The sequence below is a fragment of the Thunnus maccoyii genome, chromosome 9, assembly GCF_910596095.1.
Source record: "Thunnus maccoyii chromosome 9, fThuMac1.1, whole genome shotgun sequence".
NCBI lineage: Eukaryota > Metazoa > Chordata > Actinopteri > Scombriformes > Scombridae > Thunnus > Thunnus maccoyii.
Genome location: NC_056541.1, coordinates 27,271,200 through 27,295,718, shown reverse-complemented (window position 1 = coordinate 27,295,718; position 24,519 = coordinate 27,271,200). Strand labels below are relative to the sequence as shown.

General features: G+C 39.6%; 1 protein-coding gene across 2 annotated transcripts in view; it reads right to left on the bottom strand.

The window, feature by feature from the left end:
- Positions 1–21,956, bottom strand: part of LOC121904585 (leucine-rich repeat transmembrane neuronal protein 4) — a 43,401-nt gene extending 21,445 nt beyond the window's left edge. The window contains exons 1-2 of one of the 2 annotated variants that reach the window (XM_042422404.1): positions 21,075–21,956; positions 19,091–20,631 (exon numbers count right to left, since the gene is read on the bottom strand). In XM_042422404.1, coding sequence (XP_042278338.1) covers positions 19,091–20,631; positions 21,075–21,126 — 1,593 coding nt within the window. In that variant the 5' untranslated portion in view covers positions 21,127–21,956. Of the gene's footprint in view, positions 1–19,041; positions 20,632–21,074 lie in introns of both variants that reach the window. The other variant, XM_042422405.1, reaches the window with a different exon arrangement.
- Positions 21,957–24,519: the final 2,563 nt, after the last annotated feature.

Genomic DNA, 24,519 nt, shown 5'->3' with positions numbered 1-24,519 from the left:
AGGTAGTGTGAAGTTCTCACTAGATTGGTGGGGGTCCACAGACACATTAAACAAACCAGACAATGGCAGTTTTCTCAAAGAGGTGAAGCTTATGGCCAAATTTGGTCCAGAAATGAAGCAGCATGTTGGTAGGGTGGAAAGTGGAGCTGGCAGTCACACACATTACCTGGGCAAAAGAATCGGAAATGAACTGGTAGACTCCATCACTTCAAAAATACTGGAAAAAATAGTGGAAGAGATCAAATCATCAAATTATTTCTCCATTATTTTAGATTGCACCCCTGATCTGAGTCATAAGGAATAGCTCTCTGTCATTGACAGGATTACGTTACTAGAAGACATACCACAAATTAAAGAACATTTCCTGGGTTTTCTTGAGGCAGAGGAGTCAACAAGGGAAAGTTTGTCATCTCTCATCCTCAAAAGGCTGGAGGAGCTTAGCATCCCCTTTGAGGACTGCAGAGGACAGTCCTATGACAACGGCGCCAACATGAAAGGAAAGAATAAAGGTGTTCAAGCTAGGCTGCTTGAACAGAACTCAAGAGTCTTTTTTTCCCCATGTGGTGCCCACACTTAAAATCTAGTGGCAGCTGATGCTGCTAAGAGCTCACCAGATGCCATTGGCTACTTTGAATATTTAATGAAATTATTTAAACTCTTCTCAGCCTCCCCCATAGATGGGAAATCCTCCTGACACACATCAAAACCACCCTGACACCCATGTGCCATAGTCAGACACCAGGTGGGAAAGCAGGACAAAAAGCATTCAGGCTGTAAGGTACCAGGCTGGGCAAGTCAGAAAGGCTCTCCTGGAGGTGAGGGAAACTACTACAGACCCTGTGGTGAAAGCTGAAGCCCAGTCTTTGGCTGAGGAGATTGGATCCTACTGCTTATCTGTTTGCACAGTCATATGGTATGACATCCTCAACAGGATCCAGTATGTGAGTAAACTGATGCAGTCAGCCTCCATGCAGCTAGATGTGGCTTTCGACTTGCTGGAGAAAACCAGAGATTCCCTTACCTGCTACAGAAACACTGGATTTTCTGATGCACAGACAAGTACAAAGGAGATGTGCGAGGAGATAAATGTGTAGGCTGTACTCTAACAAAAGCAGATGAGAATCACAAAAAGGCACTTTGCTTATGAGTTGCCAGATGAGCCTATTGGTTATGCACTTCGAAAAATGGAAACCACATTTTTTTGATGTGGTAGTGGATACAGCCCTCTCTTCAGTTAATGAGAGATTTCAGAACTTGGGAGAGGTGAATGACAAATTTGGAGTGCTCCTCAACTTCTCCAACATGTCAAAAGAAGAGTTGCTAGAGCACTGTCAAACCCTGAGCACTGCTCTAGCCCATGACGGACAGCCAGATATTGATAGCAGGGGACTTGCTGTGGAAATGCAAAATTTTCCACATTTGCCATCAAAAAATATGAAAAACGTGGAACTCTTGACCTTCCTGCATGAGAGGAAGCTGACAGAAATTTACCCCCATATGAGGGTAGCTCTGAGAATCTCTGCCACTCTTCTGCTGCTGAAAGGAGCTTCTCTAAGCTCAAACTCATTAAAACCAACCTGAGATCTACTATGGTGCAAGAACTTTTCAGTGAACTTTCCAGCATTAGTATAAATCATGTGATCTCAAAACAGTTGTTGTATGATGATGTCTTAGATGACTTTGCTGCAAGAAAGGCAGAGTAAGGCTGTAGAACAATACTACATTAAATATATTGCATGGAGGTTTCTGTAATATAGTTTTTTTTTTGTGCAATACTCTTATTTATATTATATTTATAAATCTTTTTATGTCTGCACTGGTTTCTTTAATATCGTATTTTGTGCAATACCTTATCTATATTGTATAAAGAAAATCTCAAAGACATAAAGCTCTGCGGTTTCTGAGTGGGTGTATGGACACAATGATTGGTGGTGGAACTGGCTGTGATGCAAGGGGCACCAGCTAAAATCTTGCCTATGGCATCAAATTACCCATGCTCCTTTGATTTGACAACTTCTCCTGGTGGTAACCCACAACAGCAATGTTCTGTTGTGGAGTTATGCTTTAGGGAAAACATACCCTAAAACATTTACTGCGGCTACTATATGAGTTACAGGCCATAGCATTCCTCCAGTTTTGTGAAACTCAACACAACTGTTTTATTTTACACTGCTGAACTTGAATTGGGAACACTATATGTCCTTTGTGATGCAAATCGACCAAAACTCTTTTATTTTGCATGTGCAAAAATGTAAATGCATTTGGATAATGTCAGTCTCAATCCAGTGGAGCTATTAGCATATACTGTATATGAGCATCACTTTAGGATGCATCGACTGTGATGGCATGCATCCTTCAACAACAAGAAGTAATCAGGCATCCATCATATACTCAGAGAGCAGATTTCTGTCAAGGCCCATTCATTTCCAAATTAACCATTACTTTTATAGCTGGTACTCTGCTGCATGGAAGACAAAATAGTTTATGAATAAGTTCGGTCACACTAGGATCATGAGGCCACCAAAATCAATTCAATTAATAAACTTCAGAAACCCTCAGATTGTGGGAGAATCATAATCTCAAAATTAGTGTATTGATGATACAAATTTCTACTCTTGCTATTATTTTCACAATGTGCCTTCACAATAAAGTACAACCTGTCTATCACGGACTCTGACTCATTTTTCTGCCAGAGTATCTGACATCTTTTTTAATGTCTGTACTCCAAAAACAATTCCAAAAGCTTCAAGGCTCAATCCTGGCTCATGAGTCATCACAGGCTTTACTCATTTGGCATGTCTCTACATACTTGATATCAATCACTTCAGAAAGACTAATTAGCCTGGTGGTCTTGGCTCTCACTGAGCTACAGTATAATCAGCAAAGGTGAATAGTAAAAACGATCTAAACTGACTCTTCTGTTTTCTCAAGTCACAATTTATACGATCCAAGTCAAAGGCATTTCTGATGTTCAAATACATTTATCCAGATTAGTCACAATAGGTCACAGCAGTGCAGACTCTAAGACACAAGGTGGGACGTGTTATCATAGAAACTCTAGGGATGGTAATGTCAGCCCGTTAATTGGTCAATCTATCATTTAGGTTCAGACTGAAATATCTCAGAAAGTACTGGGTGGATCGCCATGAAATTTTGTACATTCATGGTCAGCAGAGAATGAAGCCTACTGACCATGTCGACCCTGTGACTTTTCCTCAAATGCCACCATAAAGTTTAGATTTGTCGTTTTGAGTGAAATACCTCAACAACTATTGGATGGTCTGCCATGATATCGGGAATAGACATTCATGACCCACTCAGGATGAACTGTTAAAACTTTGGTGATCACTTTCAATATAGTGCCATTGTCAGGTCAAATTTTTAATTTTCACAACACATTGGTTTATAACCAAATAGTAACAAAACTAATGACATACAGCCTCAGCTGTACGTCGTGTTAGAATGCTAACACACTAAACCAAAGACATGATCACCAAATATTGTCTGCTAAACATCAGCATTGTCACTGTGAGCAAGTTAGCATGTTGATATTTAGATTTAGCCCAAAGAATAGCAGTAGACTAGTCTTGTTTTGTACATGCACACTTTTTTTTTTACTGATAAATGAACGGAGGGCCAAAATGGAGAGAAAAAGATACGTTTATGGATTTAACGGGCTTAGTGTGGACATAGTCTGAGAGTAGACAACCATGTATTTCCTCTAATACACATTCAGTCGCAGTTTTTTTAGCTGTCTTTTATTACATGTAAGCAGGGGGATGTAAACATGCAAGGGTTCAAGCTATCTCCCAGATTTTGCATCCCTTTCTGCACAGACCAACCAGTAGGAGTCACTACATGCCGACAAAACATTGTCTCTCACTCACTTCCAACAGCACTATCCAACTGGGTTTGAATTGTAGCCCCACTTAGATACATTTTTTTTTCTTTTATAAAAAAGGACTACTGCATGTGTGTTACTTCTCTTTCATGACTGAGCTGTATGACAAAGTGTCGGGACAACAGGAGCTGATGGTTATTACAGGGCTGCTTTCATCTTTTAGACAGTGCAGACATTTGGATTCCATTTCACCACAACCATTAAGTACAAAGGGTTGCAAACAATATACAAGAGCTTTTGATGCATTTTTCATATTGTGTTGTTGCTCACAAAAATATTTATTGAATCTGTACATAGACTTATTTGTACCTGGACTTCACAATGCATAAATCAACATTATATTGAGATGCAATTTGCCCACATTACATTTATATTGGTAGTCAACAATGTATCACCAGCAGCCACATTATACTCCCACCTTCTTTTGCTTTACAACTAGCAAATGCACTTGGCTTGGACAGAACTACCTTTCCACAATGGCAGTAAACATCTGTTTTCATTGTGCTGCATTGTAAGACTCATCCATGCCCAATGGCTGGAGCAAATCCCAGTGTGCATTGGGCGGAAAGTAGGGAAACACCGTGGACAGGCCCCCAGTCCATTGCGCGCGTGCACACACACACACACACACACACACAATCACACACACACACACACACATACACACACACACACACGGACAGTCACACCTACTGTATGAGCAATTTGAAGTCATCAGTGCACCTGGCTTGGATTCAGTGTTTGTGTGGGTGTGACGTGTGATGAGATTCATGTCTGTAGTATGAAAAACTCTTCTTTTAAAACAAGATGCAATATTTTAGGGCTGAGCAGTATATTGATATTATATCAATATCGTGATATGAGAATAGATATTGTCTTAGATTTTGGATATATATGGCATAAGTGTTACATCACTTTACAGTAAAGTGATGTAATTTTCTGAACTAACCAGACAAATTATTTGGCTTTATCCACTTAGTCATTACATCCACATTACTGATGATTATTAATCAAAAATATAATTGTAAATATTTTGTGGAGCACCAATAGTCATCCCTACAATATTGTTGCACTATCGATTTTGAGGTATTTGGTCATAAATATTGTGATATTTGATTTCGTCCATATCGCCCTGCCCTACACTATTTGTTAATGTTCGTTGTAACAGTTATTTACATGACAAGGTACACCACTTGTTATTTTACCACTGTTAACCAGCTGTATGTTAAAGGTCAGAGAGAAAAGAGAAAACAAAGTAAACTACCAGCAATATGGGTGCTAACTCTCATTTGTTTTATTGCAGTGTTTGTATCTTAACAAATCAGGCACTGAGTCAAACACAAGTGTAGATGTAGTAATACTAACTCAAAACCTGTTAACATCCAAAAAAAGGCTAAGCTAAATAATGTCAACATCAAAGGTTGAAGTCTCCATGAAGCATTTATTTAAAAATACATACAGCCTAGGTATGATTTCATTTGTTGTAACTGTATTTGAATCATAGATTGCATTAGATCGATGTATGAACGTGTTGAGAAAAGAGGACTCTAATGGGATGCTCATACTGCTCTGATTCTCCTGGATGTGTGAATGGGCAGCTGTTTGCTAAAGTGTTACATGTAGACAAAACAACCTGCTATTAATATGAAAAAGCACAACAAGGGCTGTGTCTAAAATCACTTCCTAATTGCTATATGGTATAGTGCACTACATTTACTATCCAACATTTTATTGGAGTGTTTTAATTTTGAGTGTAAAATTTCTGCATGATATAGAGCATTCAAAAATTCACACAGTAGAACGAAAAAAGCCCATGGCATGCACACTGCTTTCTGCTAACAATCCTACAATGCAAATTAAAGTTGTGCAACACTCCACCTGTCAATGATGACATACTGAGTGTGTTATATAAGGGATAATGAGTGAGTGAATGTGGGAGTAATTTCAGACACAGCCAAGGTTTACTTTCTCCTGGTAGTAAAAAAATGACTTAATGCAGCTTTAAAGGACCAGTGTGTTTTTACTTAGTGGCATCTACTCACAAAAAAATGCGAAAGGCCCTCTCTAGAGCCAGTGTTTGGTTTGTCTGTTCTGAGCTATTGTAGAAATATGGCGGTGCAACATGACAGGCTCCATGGAAGAGGACTCACTTCCTATGTAGATATAAATGGCTCATTCTAAGGTAACGAAAACACAACAATTCTTATTTTCATGGGATTATACACTAATTATAACATACCAATGAATATTCTATTTCTGCCACGTCTGTTCCTCTAGACGCCACTAAATTCCACACACTGGTCCTTTAAGACCAGTTTCACTGTGTAAAAATACAAAATACAGTCTCCTCAAAATAAAATGCCTCACTTTTTCCTGAATCCAGGACAGGAATGGTAGTCACCACTACATCAGCATGTACATGTACATGGAATAGCTATTGCTGAAAGGGGGAGACTAGAGATAGTTTAAAAAACTATGTTTGATTTAATGAAAATGTTTAGGATTATTATTTTAACATGAAAATGCAAAGTGCACAAATTCTTTGCATTTTTCTCCCTCTTTTATTAATGACAAGTGCTGTTGTTGAGAGGTAACAGGTATAGTTGTGTTAAGGCAGCTAGAAGCATTTTGTTAAGTTAAAGATGGTGGCCATGGTTAAATTTTGAGGTAACACTGACTTAAAGAAATAGCTGAGCCCTGAAGCTTCAGATTTACTGTTTGATCTTTGTTCTAGCCCTCAGCTATAAGGGACCAAATCATTGTCATTACTGACACGAGCAGCCAAATGAGATTCGTTCGCCGAGGGGCTGGGCTCACTTTGCATAATAGGGTGAGAAGTTCAATGATCAGAGTGGAACTCAGTGTCCTGCCGCTGCTCTGCCATGTTGAGAACGTCAGCTGAGGTTTTTTAGAAACCTGATAACTTGCATCATTGATTCCTGTAAATAGGGCCCATGGTTGTTGGCTTCCACGTAAGCAATGATTAATGGAGGTAATTTTGAGGTGTCAGGAAGTTCAACTTTAAGAATGTTTTTCCTCCAATTTCTCAGTTATACCAGTATATGCACATTTTTTTCTTGTTCCTATGGTTACTCAGAAATTCAGGGTCATAATTAAGTATTGTAAATTATTTAATATTAGAATTGGTATTACAACGTGCATGGTAATAGCAGTTCTTAGAACCACGAAATAGCTGAGAAATAATTGGTAGAAAAAACCCCCATTTTGAATATATATAGGTTTTCTAATTCCACAGTGTAAAGTGGGCCTTGATGCACTTATTGTAATCTAACTGGAGCCTTCATAACTGACTGGGGGAGGCTTATCTGAGTGTAACCAGGAGTAACACAACTGTACAGTTTACCAAGGCAGAAATTTGTGAGACTGAAAAATCTTTCCATTCAGCATCTTTCAAGTACATTAACAGGAACATGTTTGGTTTGTCAGCTAGCCCTTTTGCCAACACACAAGCTTTAGGGGCTGCTTCAGGGCCCTTTCCAGTATCTGTTGCAGTAATTGTCACTGAATTGGAAAAAGCCACCGCCATCCGCCTCTCTCGGAAATTGCTGACAAACTGTACATAATGAAGGATTTATTCATAATTTCCACAATGGAAGAAAAAACCCTTGTTTCTTTTTCACTTTGCAATTATTGCCACCATGTCCACTTCACACAACTCTTTGGTAATGACTGTAAGTAATAGCATGATGTGTGGGGTGTATGTGTGTGGATACTGTATGTGGGTGTGTGTGTGTGAGTAAGCTGTAGAGAGAAGTCAAGGCATGCAAGACTCCAGCAGTGTGCGTACGTAACTTGTGGGTTGACATGATGCAGATTCAACTAAATCCTGCTGCACATGGCGATTCATATCAGCGATCTTGTTTTCTGCCCACTTGAGATATCTAAATGTATGACGCCCCTTTCTCGATTATTTCAACTGTGTCGTGGCACCGAAATGTCAAGTTCCAGCAAAAAGAGATATTTCACAAAGTGTAGTGCTGTATCGCTGCAACAGACTAAATGTGGTTGGAAAAACATCACCACTAAAAATGTATTGTGGGCAATAAAATGCTCTGCAGGGGAAAATAGCTTCCATCATTGATTCCATAATATCTTTAGCAAGACATTACAGTCTGAATTAAGCTGCTTTAATATGGTGGACTATGTTTGCCATCTTAAAGTGGTCCAATTTGCTTGATCAGCTTTGACAGTAGACCACAAAATCAGGTTTGGGTCAAAAGAAGCACGAAAAAAAGCAAAGCAAAAGGGCTGTAAATCCACTGCAACGGAGAACAGTGTCTGTACAATACTTCTAAATCATTACAGAAAAGAAAAACGGTTTGACAGGTGGGTGGAAAAAAGGAGAAAAAAAAAAAACTACCTCTGGTGCAACAGAAACACATGACCTCTCAGTTCTGCCACTGCAGCGTGCTCACACCTCTGTGCTCTATGGAAATGGGGATTGACTGAGATCCAAGAGTCGCCAAAAACAGGGAGGTTTCAGTAATGTCAAACATGCATGGGCTGTGAGATCAATACAAAGTCCTGATCTCCAATTGATGAAATGCCTCTCTTGCTGGCTCCAGGGATAATCTCACCCACTGATTTATCTTTGGTAGGAATGCTCTGCAGAACACGCAGTATCCCTGCACTGTGTTCTTACATCCTTTTATTTTACTTGTTTTTTGAAATCGATTTCTTACTTCAGAATGTGAACGAATTAAACACAAAAATCACATATATATGGGAGAAAGAAAGGAAAGAAAAAAGACAGCATCAATCATTTGCTAGAATGGCTAAAAGAGACTTGTGGTTAAAGATGCCCTCAAGACATGTGCTTGGAATAATAATTTGCGCTTAATATGGGTTTTCCTCAAAAACAAAAACATCTGCTCCTCCCTCATTTAAAAATCAAGAATCTATGAATACACAAATATTTTCATTTAAAAAGTTTAACTGCTGGACACAAGATGCCTCCTACCTCACTACAAAGTCCATTCTCAGTTTTTGTGCACTGGAGGCTCCAAGTTTCCACATCACACTTGTTTAACTTGCATACTGGTCCACGATTGGCTCCAAGTTGTGATGTCACAAATCATGCTCATAGGCCCACGCCTTAAACTCACCTTTTTGATGAGCACAGAGAAATTTTCCCACTTCAGCAGCTGAATGTGAAAACAGTCTTCTGGTGTCAAACTCAGCACATACATCATTCTGCACAGTGAAGCTCAAACATTCAACTTTAGGAACAAGAAGAAAAACACATTTCTGAGTGGACTGAGTAGACTTTAAGTTTCCCTATAGTGACTATGATTTGTGATGGTTCTGTGAGGCCCTGATAAACAGCATTATTCTACCAAAAGGTGCGTGCATCAGAAGATTTTGGAAGGTGAACAAACAAGTATTTAGTTGTTCAGTTAGGAGAACACACAGAACATTGCTAAAGTAGCAAACTAAAGTGATTAACTGCAGTTATATAGCCACAACTCACTGTTCATTTTAGGAAAGTATAAGTAATAATGTCTTTCGACTACTCTCTTTGAAGTGTGACTAATTTGACAAAACTTAGTTGGTTGTATTAATTACATTACTTTTTAATGGGAAGAAAAAATGGACGACATGGATAAATGATGACTTCACCTCAGCACCAAGTTCTGTGCTCTCAATATTCTCAATATTATCTACCAACATTAAACCCAAAATAGAATTTTTAGCTCAATATGTAATTCTCAACCGAATCTGATTGCAGAATAATGGCAGCAGAAATAATGAGCTCATCTCCAAGAAAATTGACTAATTTTGCTGCTCTCTTGTGTGTTGAAAGAAAATCAAGAAAATCACCAATTTACAGATTCTGTTTATAGCTAATTGCATTTTCCTGTGTTTGTCTACCTTCTGCAGGTTTGTATGCCTGTTTATTTTTTAACTTAAGAAAAAATGGCTAGAGGGCAGTGTGGGTGTAAACAAAAACATTGCACCCAAACATAGAGTAGGGATACCTGGGGGATAGAGAGCTGAAGGTAAACCGGCTGACCTCAGCTAAGGTATGTTTAAATTTTGCTCAGTCAGAGCACATATATAATCCTGACAGGATGATCTGCCCCACATTCTGTATTGTGCAGATAGTATTGTTTTTCTTTTCTTTTTCTTTTCTGTGAATGACCAAATTCACAATCATTTTGCCCAGCATGGAGTGAACATTTAGGTTAATATTTGCCTGATGTCTATTCACTTAAATCCCAAAAGCGTTTTAAATATTGAGTACTGAAAACACCCTGCTGATCAGAGTGTATTACATGCCTTTCAGATAGGGCAAGTAAAAATATTCTGCGGGAACAAAGGCCTGACCCATTTGTCTGATTTGAAAAGGATACGTTGGCACCCAGAGTGAAAACGGAGAGATGAATACCTCCTCTCCCTCCACCTGTGCACAATACATGTCACAACAAATTATACGCCAGCAAATACTCAAACATCTATACAGCACTCTTTGTCATTTTCACACAGAAATGATGTGTGACACTGGCAGCATTTCATTCCTTTAGTCAATTTGCTCAGATTGCTGGGAAAGCCTTGGAATGATTAAAAATTCAACAATAAGATTTAGAGGTTAGTTGGTGCCTTTATGGAATTAGGCTGTTTCTTTCCACCTTTACAAGCTGCATGGCACAAGAGCTGGCACTGTCTGTCTGTTCACCTACTGGTCGATCACTCCGGTCCTGACTGACATAAACAACATGTTAAATGGATTTCCATGAAATTTCGTACATTCATGGTCTCCAGAAAATGAAGCCTACTTGATCGCCTGACTTTTCCTCTAGTGCCACCTGTTTCCACTAAAATATCTCAACGTCCAGTTGATGGATGGATGAATCAGCTGTACTTTGTGTTTGGTGCTAATTATCTAATGTTACTAACAGACTAAACTGAGATGGTGCGGTAACATGGTAAACATCATACGTCAGCACAGGCCCGCCATGCATCTTGCTTGTGCCCAGGGAGGGCGCAGCAGATGCATGTCTTCCACTTCAGTATCTTTTTCCAAATGCCATAAAGTCCCTTGTACCTCTGTTAACATTTCCTCTTTTTCATTTCTCTCTTCTTTTCTGAGCACCTGGGGGGAGGGGGTGGGGCTGGCTAGATGTTAAACTTTTGACCCTACAGTAGCGTGACAGACCAAACCATTTTTTACATTATAGGGAGGGGAAGTAAAATTGTTTCCGACCACTATGTCAAGGAAAATTAGGAAGATAAAAAATAACAGCCTTTATGTGACTCACAAATATTATATTAAGTTTTCACAAATATATATTTTTGACCTGTTATTCCAGCAGATTATTTAAAGGTTAGAGGGCCATTTTGGGCCCTCCCTTGACCCTGGGCCCGGGAGAACTGACCTGCTGTGCCCCCGCTGTCAGTGGCCCTGCCTCACCATGTTAATATTGTCAGTGTGTTAGCATGCTGACATTAGCATTTAGTACCATTACCACAATGCACAGCCTCACACAAACACTGCCACTAGTCAGTAACAGAAATGTCTCAGGTTATGCTTATTTTGGGGAACCCCCACCCCCTAACCCACCCACCCACCCACATACAATTGCCTGACAGACATTTGATAATAACTAGAGGAGAAATTGGCAGAGATGCTGCATCATTCTCAGTTTGTGCTGAATTACCATTTTGTCCCCTCAGACAGTCTGAGACACTGTAGCAACATGATGAAGGGGTTTTTGTTTCTGGGGAAATCATAATATTCTTGAGGTAGACTGCAACATTACATCAAAATCCTTCCTGGTGGAGAAACATAAAAGAAACTGTACTGTAGTTGAGTCTTTATGCAGAGCAGGGTGGAGATACAAATATCAGTCCACCAGCTTACTGGGCTATGTGTGATGTGCCGAGTCAACACTTCATTTTCTTGTAAATATCGCTTTAAAGTTCTGTTGCAGACAATGAATGTGACACAGTAGGCAGGAATACAGCATCTCAGTCATATTAACTTAATAACCCTAATTAAATGAATCATAATAAAATGAAAGGCTAAATAGGCAGTAACTGCTTCGAGCTGAGTTGAAAAATTGACGTGGCTGCTGTGGCAATGAAACAGCATAAAATGTTATGTCTAATATTTTCATGTTATATTATTCATTCTGTCTGCGGTGCCTGACTTTTCATAAAGTGGTAGATAAGCTGTCAAATCCCATTAAAGCAGAAGTATCACTGATTGAGCGCACGGAGGCTTAAACTAAGGGAATCCAGGGCATGTGATTACTGATTGATAGATATGCCATAATAATAGGACACTCGATATGGGATTGGAAGTTATTAGAAATGTACAGATTTCGGCAAATACTTTTTTCAAGGGAAACATTCCTCTGGACTCCCAGAGAATTGAAATCGGTCCTTTGTTCCTCGGCTCTAACTCAGATGGAAGACTTAATGGAAAAATCCACCCTTGGATACACTTACACTGTTATGTATCATCAATCTGTGATGCTCAGCGCATGCCAGGAGTGATTTAGCAATGAGGTGACATAAATTATTTTTGGGTACCCAACTTCCCTCAACTCGCCACATCTGCTTCGACTTCAGTTAGTGATTTCCTGCATTTCCCTAAATGCCTTTCAACAAGAGAGTGAAGAGTGAGCTTGTTGCATTCAGCTGTGCGTGTTGCCAGAAAGAGACTATATACAGCGACAGTGATGGCATATAGTGGGAGTAAAGTCACACCCCTCACTCAAACCACAGCATATCATGTAGTTGCATTGCATTGTGGTCTATTGAGGCTGCTGTCAGAGGAGAAATTGGTTTCTCTGCCTCGTCTATAATGCATTTCTCCCTTATGATGGATTGTTGAAAGCTGGTGTAAAATTGTGAGCCAATCTTTCAGTGTCTGACACAAAAACTAGATGTTCACCTCTGAAGTTAAAGCCAACTGGAAATGTCGGCATGGATGAGACATTACATCTTCAAATAACAAAATCAGTCATGAGAAGCAAGGTACATCTCCCAATAGCAGAAAATTCCTAAAGTGTTTTAGGATGTAGCTCCTTCAGGACATCTGTATTAATTGCTCAGATAAAACTGGAAATTGACAATTTGGACTTCTGTCGAATACCCTACCCCCCCAGAAAACAACAACAACAACAAAAAACAACAGTATCAGTTGTTTCAGCAAGTGCCCAACAACCACATTTATGTTCAAGAGACAAAGCCCTCTGGCAGCCTTAGAAATATGATTGTTGTCTGTCGGGAGCAAAGGAAGATATAAGATATAAAATCCACAGAGGGCGGAGGTTGGGTGGTTGGACGCACCTATAAGATGTTGGATTTTAAACAACAATAACACTGTTTGCTTCCTGTTAATGCTTGTTTCTTTTAACCAAGTTAAATTTGGTCAAGGTAGATATTTTAACCCAAACCATGATCTTTCCCTAACCCTAAACCTAACCATACCTTAAAGTCCTCCTCCACTCAAAAATATGTGGAATATGTGGAAAAACCATATTAGACACACATTATTGTTCCAAGCTGAGTATTTTTTAATACAGTACATGTCTGGAGGGGATCTTTAACAATAGCTGTGTAAGATCAGAAAACAGTGATTTGAAACAGTTTTGGAAAGCACAGACAAATGATCCATCCTGCTGATATGTGGCATCAGATTAGAAAATGCTTATATGTGTTGTTCTGGAGGGGAATTACAAATGAAACATCTTGATGTTTAATTTGGAGGACTTTTTAAAAAAGTCATCCAGCTCATCATTGAAATCAGTTGTTTTCACTGCCTGGAGCGTCACATTTTCACTATCAGAAAGAGTTTCCATTTAAAAAGATAAGTTACATTTGCACAAAATTGGTTTCAGTTGATTCTTCATTGCCTGACCAAACTGGCCTTGAAAACCCGAAAGAGAAATTTAACATCACATTAAATATTCATCATGTCTTATGTGTGGCTGCAGGAGCGGAAGGCCACTGGAGATTGTGTGATGTGAGAGGATGAATCAGTTGGATTTATCTCTGTGGTCTTTTTTCCCCTCTTTCTTCGCAAATTGGTAGAAAATGTTTTCTAGTTCCATTTGGTAATTTAGTCTCCGCTGTTCCTTGTTACACACTTTTTGTACAGTGCAGTCCTAACATGGGCTGACTCATCTGATTTGTTTATAACAGACAAGCTAATTTGATCTCTGATTTTAAGTGAAGGACTAGGTTATCGTGCAATATCAAGTGCATATCGGAGTTAATGATGTTGTCAATCAATGCTGACCTCAATTTAAAACGGAGGTTTGGAGGTCAACGAAGCAATGACTTTCATTTCTTTTTCCTCGGCTGTAAAATGTTTTACTCAGTGATCTACCTGCGACTTTCACTCGTCTGGCTTCTGTGAGCATCTGAAATGATCAATCAGACACACAAGCAGCAGTTCATTGTGTATGTTCTGTAAATAAGTACATCTAACCCAGAGTGAAATTCAATATTGTCTGTGTTGAAGCGTGGAGGGACAACATCATATTTTCCACCTGTGCCAGATTAAGCTATTAGCAGGCTGGGGCATGTACTATTAGTACATCATAATGAGAATAATAAAATCATGAAAACATCAATAGAGTGAAAGGAGAGATGCTGAGATAAATTATTATGGAACAGCTGAATAGCAGTATTCATTTTAACAAGCCATTTTAGATTACAGACTATTATTGCACGGATCTTGTACGCCTCTCCTTGCTGCTAAGTTTGTTAAATGTATTCCACCTCCTCACCAGAGCAGACATCACACCTCCAAGAGGAACATCTGTCAAAAGTCTGAATCATACATATCTCGGAGTGTGTTTGTTTGGGGGAGATCTCACCCCACGCACTGCAGCCTGAGAGGTGCTTACCACCAAAGATAGGTCTGAGGTCTGATTATGTGCATTTGTGCTAATGAATCCCACTGCAATGTTTTAACTCAGCTTCAAATCACAGTCTCTACTGGAATGAGGGGGAGTCTACTGTACTGTATTCAGCTATGAACTGTATGTGTCACATACATCTTATACTTTTAGTCTGTCTTTGACAGCGCTGGAGACTGTTGAGTTAATAAATACTCTGTGTATGTTGTATTTTATGACTGACAGAAGAGCAGGAAACAGCCAAAATTTGAATTACATAACATCGGACCTGTTGCCACGATGAGCAATTGATTTGGCGTGTCTGTGGTATGAATATGAAATTTAAATTCGTATGAAAAAAAACACATTTCCATAGTTACATATGTGTTTTCTTGAATCCCATCCCCAGGGTAACAAAGCAGCTTGAGCTAGTGTGATGTGCTTGATCATATGCAGAAATACACTATATTATAGGCGTTTTTTTATATCACCACTTACAAAATGGCAAGTGATACATGACACTGAAAAATGATGTTGTGTAACAGCCATTACAAAGAGCTCAGGCAGATGAGAGTTAAGCATTAGCCAATTCACTTAAAAGGCTGTTTCTTTCTGCATTTTGCTGCAGTTGAGTTTGACCAAAGCCCATTTTTCACAAAATTATCAGGTATGATAAAAGCTAAGTGGTCTACTTCTGTGGATCCATGGATCATTGCCATTCAGTCTTGCTTGCAGTTACAGTAATTTTCGATGTTCACTTTGTACACTATGTTAGATGCCACCAAACAACAAGACGACCAAGCAAAATTAGAATTAATTGCAGAAGATGAGGCTTTTTTAATGGATAACTACAAACTCAAATGATGTAATTTGTCTTCTTTGTGACTAGAGACACAGTAGTATGTGGTTGTATTGTCACTAATAAGTGTGGAAAACTTTCACCAATAACTGCTGTCTCATAGCTGTAAAAAAAATGACATATCCTTTATTTTTTAAAAAGACTATTCTTCTCATGTGGCTAACCTTTATTTGGCAAGCCAACGACAAATATTGAAAACTGTCAAGTTCCCTTCACATGATGGAAGCCTGCCTTCTGTGCATTTACGCACAGATGAAGTGCAAGCTGCCATCTTGGCAAGTCGAGGCAGTATATTCAGATTACTGATCATCTTTGTTTCTTATTCCTGACATTTTAAAGACAGCTAGGGCTCATATTATAGTGCCTAAAAATCAAACAAATGTTTGCTGAATAAAATGTACCCACAGCTTCAAGATGTGTCCAAGGCAAACACTGATTAAATCCATAGGAGCTATTCGTTTTTAATATAACCAGGAGGGAGACACGGGGTGCCACGTTCTGAGTGCAAATGCAGGAAAAACTGAAAACTACTTAATGGATGATTAAGGCTTGTGCTGGCCTAAATTATTACTTTAAAAGCTAGGTTGTTCATCAGAGTGTTAACATTACAATTCTTCTGACCCTGTCAGCTTGGAAAATTAGTTAAGTTGAAAATGGTAATTATTTTCAGTTAAAGTAAACACTGCATGCTGCAGTCTTTATACAGCATTTGTAATCAGTCAGAGCTGCACCAGCAGTGGCACACCTTCCTCTCTCCTCACTTCACCTGCCTTCTCACAGCCCACTTTAATTATCTGTGAGCAGGATCTTCTCACCTTGTTAATGCTTGCAAATTCTGCCCAATACAAGAAGCGCCTTTGGCTGAGACGGTGGGATTTTCACCATATTGTCTGAACTAACTTTGCAGGGGATGATCTGTGGGTAGACGGCAAATACTGCAGCTGCTCTGTGAGCACAGAAGTGGATGGCATACAAGGGATAGAAGGTTTCCCTTTTAAGAAAAAAAAAATGATGTGGCACAGGAAGACCATGGAACTGCACAGTTCAAAGTGTTCATCAAAATTCACACTCGGCGAGTTCAGTTTGCAGTGACGAGGCCAACCTGCTGAACTGTGCTGGAGGAAATCTACAGAAACAAATTAACTCCAAGTCTGTTGGTGTGGGCATGTGCAGAAGATAACAGGCTTCAATTACAAAGCTTTCTCTCCTAATTGAAACTGCAGCTAATAGCTTAAGTGCTCGCTATCTGGGATAACTAAAATAATGTGCAGGGGCCTCACTGGGTTGGGGCATTTACAATATGGTTTTGACTGTAGGTTTGAACTCTGGAGCAGCCTTGGATACACCGTCTCTCTCACTTTCATCTTCCTTGACACTCTCCACTGTGTGCCATTCAATAAAAGTCGAAAGCCTTCTCATATATCAGAAGAGATGGTGCTGCACTGCCTGTATTGTGATGCAAACAGCCCAAGCCACTATCACTGCACATGATAGGCTTCTTCTACTGCAACTTATACCGAATTCTGATGTAAGTTACATGGCTAATAAACATGACACTCTTTATAATAAAAATAATATTTTCATGTTATCGAAAAACGCCGCAGTGTAACATGAAAGGGTATATGCACCATCCTAACTTGAATGTGCGTAAAAAGCTGGTCGTGTTTGAGAAAGCTCCCTGCTGTTCTGTGTTCTTACTTTGCATTGCAGTGTTTGGCACGAAACGTAACACACAGAAAAAAGAAAAAAAAAAAAATCCCATTACATTTTTAACAACTCAGGCTGCTCCCTTGAGCTGTAGAGGGCAAGGAATAACAAAGCTGAGGGAAGTCTCGGCTCCTTACCTCTGATGGGCTATTAGTTATTCTAGCTAGCAGAAGCCCCATTAGGTCTGCCATTTAATGCTCCCACGCCACATTCTCACATGAAAGCTACAAGATTGATAAGCCGGTCATCTCACCTCAAGCTTCCCCTGTATTTGAGAAATGCTCTGCCACAGATAATCTGACAAAGAGCTGATTTAACTACCTGTGTACCTCATGGAATGTGACATTACTGCAAACAAAGGAACATATTTGCGCTAGCCTCTCCAGTGACTTCAGTAAAGGACACAGGAAGAATGTAAGTGGTGCTACAGTACAATCAAGTACACACGGCGCCTTTGACTTAAAACATTATAAAATGATTTATAGGGTCCACGCAGAATATAGGAAATGAGCTGTGTAGCAGTGTGAGATAAAACTTCATCTCGGAGCTGTGCTGACAGATACAATGGAGGAGAAAGATGTCTCCCGTACTCCGAGGCATGTCTGGTTAGTCCAACAAAAGGTGCAGCTAAGATTCCAGTGACGCTACATTTTCCCAGCACAACATGTCCAGTTAATCACACTTAACCATACTGCCAAACATAAAAAAAATCCGCCAGACAAAGACAGACAAATGCCTAACATTAGAGGAAAAAAAGAGATCACGGGAAAAAAAGTGCCTAATTAAGCACGAGTAAATTGATTTCTGTCAAGGCTTTCAGTCTCAATCCCTCTGTGCCATACAGTACTTAAGTACAGTCAGTCATGTCCAGCTTTACAATGACAATTTCAATTTGAACTCCGGACAGAAGTTTCAGCTTGAGCTGAAAAGCTGATGTCGCTGAGATTAAACAAAAAATAGCATAATGCAGTTTGAAAACAAAGATGTTACTGCATTAGTATACAAAAGCCAGACAGAAATCGAGCCCAAATGCATAATTTATCTTTTATTTGGCTGCGGGCCTTTATAGTGTTCCTGAGCCTGCGGTGGCTGTTTGAACTTTGTGAATTAAACTAATGAGTAAAACATTAAGTACTTGGTTGCTAGAGGCAGAAAGGAGAATGGGATATATGATCAGCTGGTATGATTGTAAATATTTACATGTTTAACACAGTAGAAAACAAATATCAAGACTCACACGACTAGTGTATTTGCCACTACATCTGTTGTAGCAAACACACAGGATAGGAGAGGACCACCTGCACAGTGACTTGATCTAATACATTTTTATCATCCCATTCTGGACAGCAAGCCATTTGTGAATAATTAACAGGCTGGCTGATGATACATAGATCCATCAATTTGCTCTTTTATGTCAGGACTGAAAGATGAACCTACTTTGTGTATAATGTATCTTACTGTACTGTATGTAGGTTTTGCACTTTATCTTTATCTTTGTGAGTGGGACCCAGGAAAAGGAGTTGCCACTGCAGTTTCAGCTAATAGGAATCATATTTTAGCAATAAAACTGCATGATTCAGAACAACAGCTGCGTAATCATATGGAACTGAACAAGCATATTGCAAAACAAGTCACCATGCACTGACCTTTACTTCCTTATCCCCAAAACAGACAACACCACAGATTGTTAGAAAATTTACCTCTCATGCCTCGCAGTGGAAATGGATTTTTGGAGGGCAACGGTCATACCTCGCATTCCCTGGAGCCTGAGATGGTGTATGTGTAAGGTCCTGTCCCATTAACCAGCACATCCATAGTCTCTGAGTGTGAGGGCTTGTAGTCCACATAGTACTCTTGCAGTGGTGAATTAAAGGAGCGCTCTGTCTCCCGTGCCTTTTTCTGACGCTTTTTAACCGCGGAGCGCTGCTGAAGCTGTTTGATACTGCTGGGATAGCGCTTCCATGAGACATAGATAACCAGCAGAATTATAGCCACAGATAAGAGGAGGGCCACGCTACCAGCTATGATCTTGTGGAAGGACACATACTCAGTGTCTGGCAAAGGGATGGTGGGGGAGGCCTCGGAAGGAGTGGGGGAAGCTGTCCTGTTCCAGATCAGCTTCTTATCCACCACAGACTGTGTGGGAAAAGGCAGCAGCTCAGGTTGAGATGCAGGAGTGAGGGGCGATGTCGTTGAGGGAATGGGGGTCGGTGTAGCTGTACAGATGTTATAAGCCTCCACCACATCGGTCACTTTCTCTCCTTGTGACTCCTTAGGGCCGGCACAAATCATTGTGGATTCCTTGTTACCCTTAAAGGCCTTGAGCCACGCCACCAGGGGACATATGTTGGGGTTACAGTACCACAAATTACCAGCCAGACTGATGGTGGTGAGAGAGATCCAAGCTTCCACCGTCTGCTGAGACACATTGCTGAGTTTGTTAGAGTCCAGGTTAAGAGTCTGGAGATTTGGGAGGCATTGAAATGTACTCGGATCTAACACCTGGAGTTCATTTCCTGAGAGGTCCAACTTTTGCAAGGATGTCCACATCCACGGCAGGCCCTGCGTTAGCAGTTTGATACGGTTCCATTGCAAATAGAGCGCCCTCAGATTAGTCAGGCGGGGGAAATGAGCAAAATTTATCTTTGAAAACTGGTTGTGCTCCAAATGAAGCTCGATGAGTTTAAGGAGTCCTGCGAAGGCGTTACGTGTGAGGCTCCGTAGCCTGTTGTAGCCGATATCAAGAAACTCCAGGTTGCGACAGTCAAGGAAAACTCGCATTGGGACAGTTTTTAAAGAGTTTGACCTCAAGTGTAAACTCAGTAGTTTCCGTAGACCCGTAAACTGATTAGGCTGGAGAACCTGCAGTTTATTGTAGGAAAGGTCAAGATTACGTAAATTCGGGACATCGTGGAAAGTATTGTTTTTTAGCTGTGTAATCTTATTCGAGCTGAGAATCAGTTCTTTGAGCCTCCGTATCCCATGGAAAGCCTGGCCGTCCACAGCGTTAATGTAATTGTGGTCGAGGTAGAGCCACACTAGTTGACTCAGGCCTGCAAACTGGTGGGCTCTGAGGTTCACCAGGCTGTTGTAACGAAGGGAGAGGCCTTGTGTGCCTACAGACACATTGTTTGGCACGTCACGGAAAGCATTGGATTCGCAGTATATTATTTTCCCATCACATCTACAGCTCTGGGGGCAGGGACGCTCACGAATGCCGCTTGGAGCAGCAAGCAGCCAGGCGGGCACAACCACTGTGAATACAAGCCATCTGAAAAGCACAGGAAGTCCTGCAGACACACAGAGAAGTGAAAGACTTGAGAGGAGAAAAGATGGACCAAACAGAATGAACATACACAGACTTGATAGAATAAAACAGGATAAAAAATAATGGAAATTAAACTGAATCAAGGAAGCAAACATTTTAACCCATACTGTGTTCTGAGGCATTTGCTCACAGGGGGGTTTCTTTCATATGCAGCCTACTTCATTTGCATCCCTGTGTTCATGACACATCTAGACACACTTACATGCATTATCACAGTCAAAGTCATGTTGAGACATGGGAAAGATAAACCTCCGCCAGATCCCCCAGCCTGCAGTCATCATTCATAAGCCGCAGGGGGCAAAGACACCAGCAACATTAGCTTTAAGTGAAATGTAATTAGGAAAACGACTAAAGACTTTGCGCATAAAAGGAGGCTATAAGTACCTTGCGGATCAGTGTACATACCCATATTTGCTCGGTGTCGGCTCCTCCTCATGTTTAGGGCTCTCTGTTGCATGCGTCCCAGGTCCACATAGACGCACTTGGCGTTTTGTCCAAACAGTTGGACACGCACCCAGGACGCCCGTCTGCACGGAAAATATACGCACGTTGCGCTGCAGCCAGATCCGCTTTGCGAACAGCCTCACACCTGTCGGAGATGTGAGTAGCTCCAGAAGGTGTGCATTAACCTCTGTCTGTAGTTTCCTATGTTACCGCACAACATGAGCTTGGTTTTGCATATCTCAGACTGCCACCTTACAGAAGCCTCTGGACAGATGGATAGACGCACTCAAGCTTGTAGCCTCATGACAATGACATTGTTTAGCGCGTGTTTGGGGGCGGCAATAAATACGTTTTAAACACCGAGTCGCCAATTGTTGAATCTAGGTTAAGTGGCAAAAAAAGAGACTAAAAGAAACGTGAGAGGAACAAACTGTGGTCCAAACCCGATAAGTTGGATGTATCCTGATTCAGATGTGGACAGCGGAGGGAAAAGGCGCAGTCTTCTGTGGATTAGACCCGTTGACCGTGGCATCAAGAATAAATCAGTTGTATAGCAACAGGAATGATGTTGGTGGAGGATTATACTGAGCTCACTGGTGCTCGATTTAGGATTTGAGATGCCCTCTCCTGGCCGCTGAGTGACTCTCCGGAGCCTAAATTAAAATAGACTTCATTGTTCTCTTGAACAGAGCCTGCATGTCAATTAAAGCCGAGGAATGGGAAGTCTGTTTGCTGTGCATTTAGATGTTTGTGAAGATGTCGCTTTGAACAGCCAATAGTTTAACATTTTTAGATGAATACCAAGCTCATTATAGGCTTAAATACCACACAATTAAAATTATTTGGAAGCTGAGAAATATAACTTATATGACCTAAATCTTGATCGCATAGCCACATTTAACTACTTAAGTGTCAAAAATAAAAGTACCCATTAAACAGACTGGCCTCATTCAGTGTTGTATATAAAATATGTTATTGCAATATTATTACTGATGCATTAACATTTAAGGAGCCTCTGGATGCTGCAGCTGGTCGGGGTCAAGCTGATATGACTTTAATTTAGACCATTTAATGTATTATACTTTAGAAGCTCATCATGTGTTTGATGCTAAAAGCTTATTATGCAAAGGAAATGCTAACAGCTGTTAAATCAATTTAGTGGAGTAAAGAGTACAGTATTTCCTATGAAATAGTGAAAGTAGGAAACTGTCATCACACAGGAATTCTCATGTAGATGTCAAATAACAAACAATTTACATGCCTTTTACATGTCTGTCTAATTACTGCAGATTGATCCAAGTAATGTTCAAGAAAATAAAATGTCTTATTTTACACAAACATTTTAATATTTTTAAGTTTTTAATTAACAGTGTAGGTATGGCATACAGAGGTAAACAACAGATGGACTTTAAACCATGTATATATTTTTTCCTTACTTGTTTGTTTTTAAACATTATATTGAAATTTATGTCAGGAAAAAAATTAAGAAAGTTCAGTGGGCAATCCATTGTCGCATACTGACACTGAAATGCATCATGCATAAACAAAGGGTGCTCTAATGGGACTTTGAGTCGGGGTCAAAGTCATCACTTCTAATGGGTCCCTCTGCCCCTGTACTTAATGAGTAACGTAATTACTGGTAATGGACATTAATGAACATTTGAGCTCAAATTGCAGATAGTTTGTGACAAAGAAATCGGTGGAAACAAAAATAAAAATGATGCATCAGCACATCAGCAGTATTCACCGATTTAATTTACATTGTTGGATCAATCAGCTAATTGGAGTTGAAGGACAGGGCAAGAACCTACACACACACACACACACACACACACACACACACACACCAAAGGTAAATTGAAGTATGGCACTGTACACAGCTTTTAACACATATCTCCCTCTGTACTCTACCACTGTTAGTACAAGTTGCAACATGCCTGTGTGAAGTTGCTGCACATTCATAGATGCCAGTCACATTAACCAGACACAGCACCTACATATTGAGTGTGTGTCTATAAATTTCATGCTACCTCACACTTGTCTGTGGCTTTGAAAAGTTGCATTGGCAAATGGCAAACCAGGCATAGTTGAACATGAGTTTCATCCATTTATTAAACTTTATTTTACATTTTTACTTGTGATTTCAGATTTCAGACAGTACACATGAGTAATAAAATAGACAGAAAATGAAAAACAAAATATATGTATGAGAGTCAAACTAAAACATCTTCACAAGATGTTGTTGCTGCAATCAATTAAAAAAAAGACAATAAACGAGGACTTTACCTATACATAATGTATGATTCATGATATAGTACATGTATTACTGTATGAACACGTTAAGATATTTAGAGCATGTACCAATCCAATTTGCAGTTGTTTAGACAAAACTAGATTGAAAAGATTACTAAATGGGAATATAATTTATTTGATCAGCTATGACCTTAGAATGACATTAATTTAGACATTTTTATACTGAACCTATTAATTCTAAACTATTCACCATATTTTCCGACACCTTTCTTTGCTTCAGACAAAAGTTCACCTTTGCAGGTTTGTGTGAAACTATGAGACATGTTTTCTGCAAAAAGTGCGGGTAGTATTGTGTCAGAAGCAATTAAGAAATCATTAATGTAAATTAGAAAGAGCAATGGTCTGAGAATGGAGCCTGCAGGAACCCCTGAAGGACCGGTAGCTGTGTCGGAGTTATGCTTTTGAAATCCTTCAAAACGTTCCCCTTTGAAACATCCCTGCATAATTTAGGAACCAATACATCAGGGTTGATTGTGTCAAAAGCTTTTAAGAGAATAAAAAATATGTCACAAGTATATTTTGTTTTATTAAGGGTAATGATTGGGAATGTGAGATGATTTACAGTGTCAGACTGTTGATGGGGATCAAATGTAGGACATAAAAGAGTAATTGTGGTTTATAACAATATAATCCTAAATGTCTCTTTAAGAAGTTATCAACCTACAAGCAAAAGTCAGGACATACACGTTTTGAATATATTTCACATCGATCTGATTAGTATTACAATACATGACATGGTCATTAACAAAATTGTAACTGTTTTTACTTACATTTAACTTATTTAACTCATCAAACAACTGCTTCATATACAGGGAAACCAAGAAATAAGATCCCACCATGATCCACAATTATTATTGCAGACATTGAAGTGGGTCAGATACACTGTGCTACTACCCTATTTGACTATATTATATATTATGTTGTTATCAATTTTGACTATTGTATCAAACAATAATTACATTTAAAGAAAAGATGCACAGAGCTGTGACAGATTTATATTTGAAACCAAGTTGTTTTAATTTGTAAAATTATACTGTACAACATGTAGTCATGAGTTCTGTTTATATAAAAATCAAAGCAGTGATCATTTAGG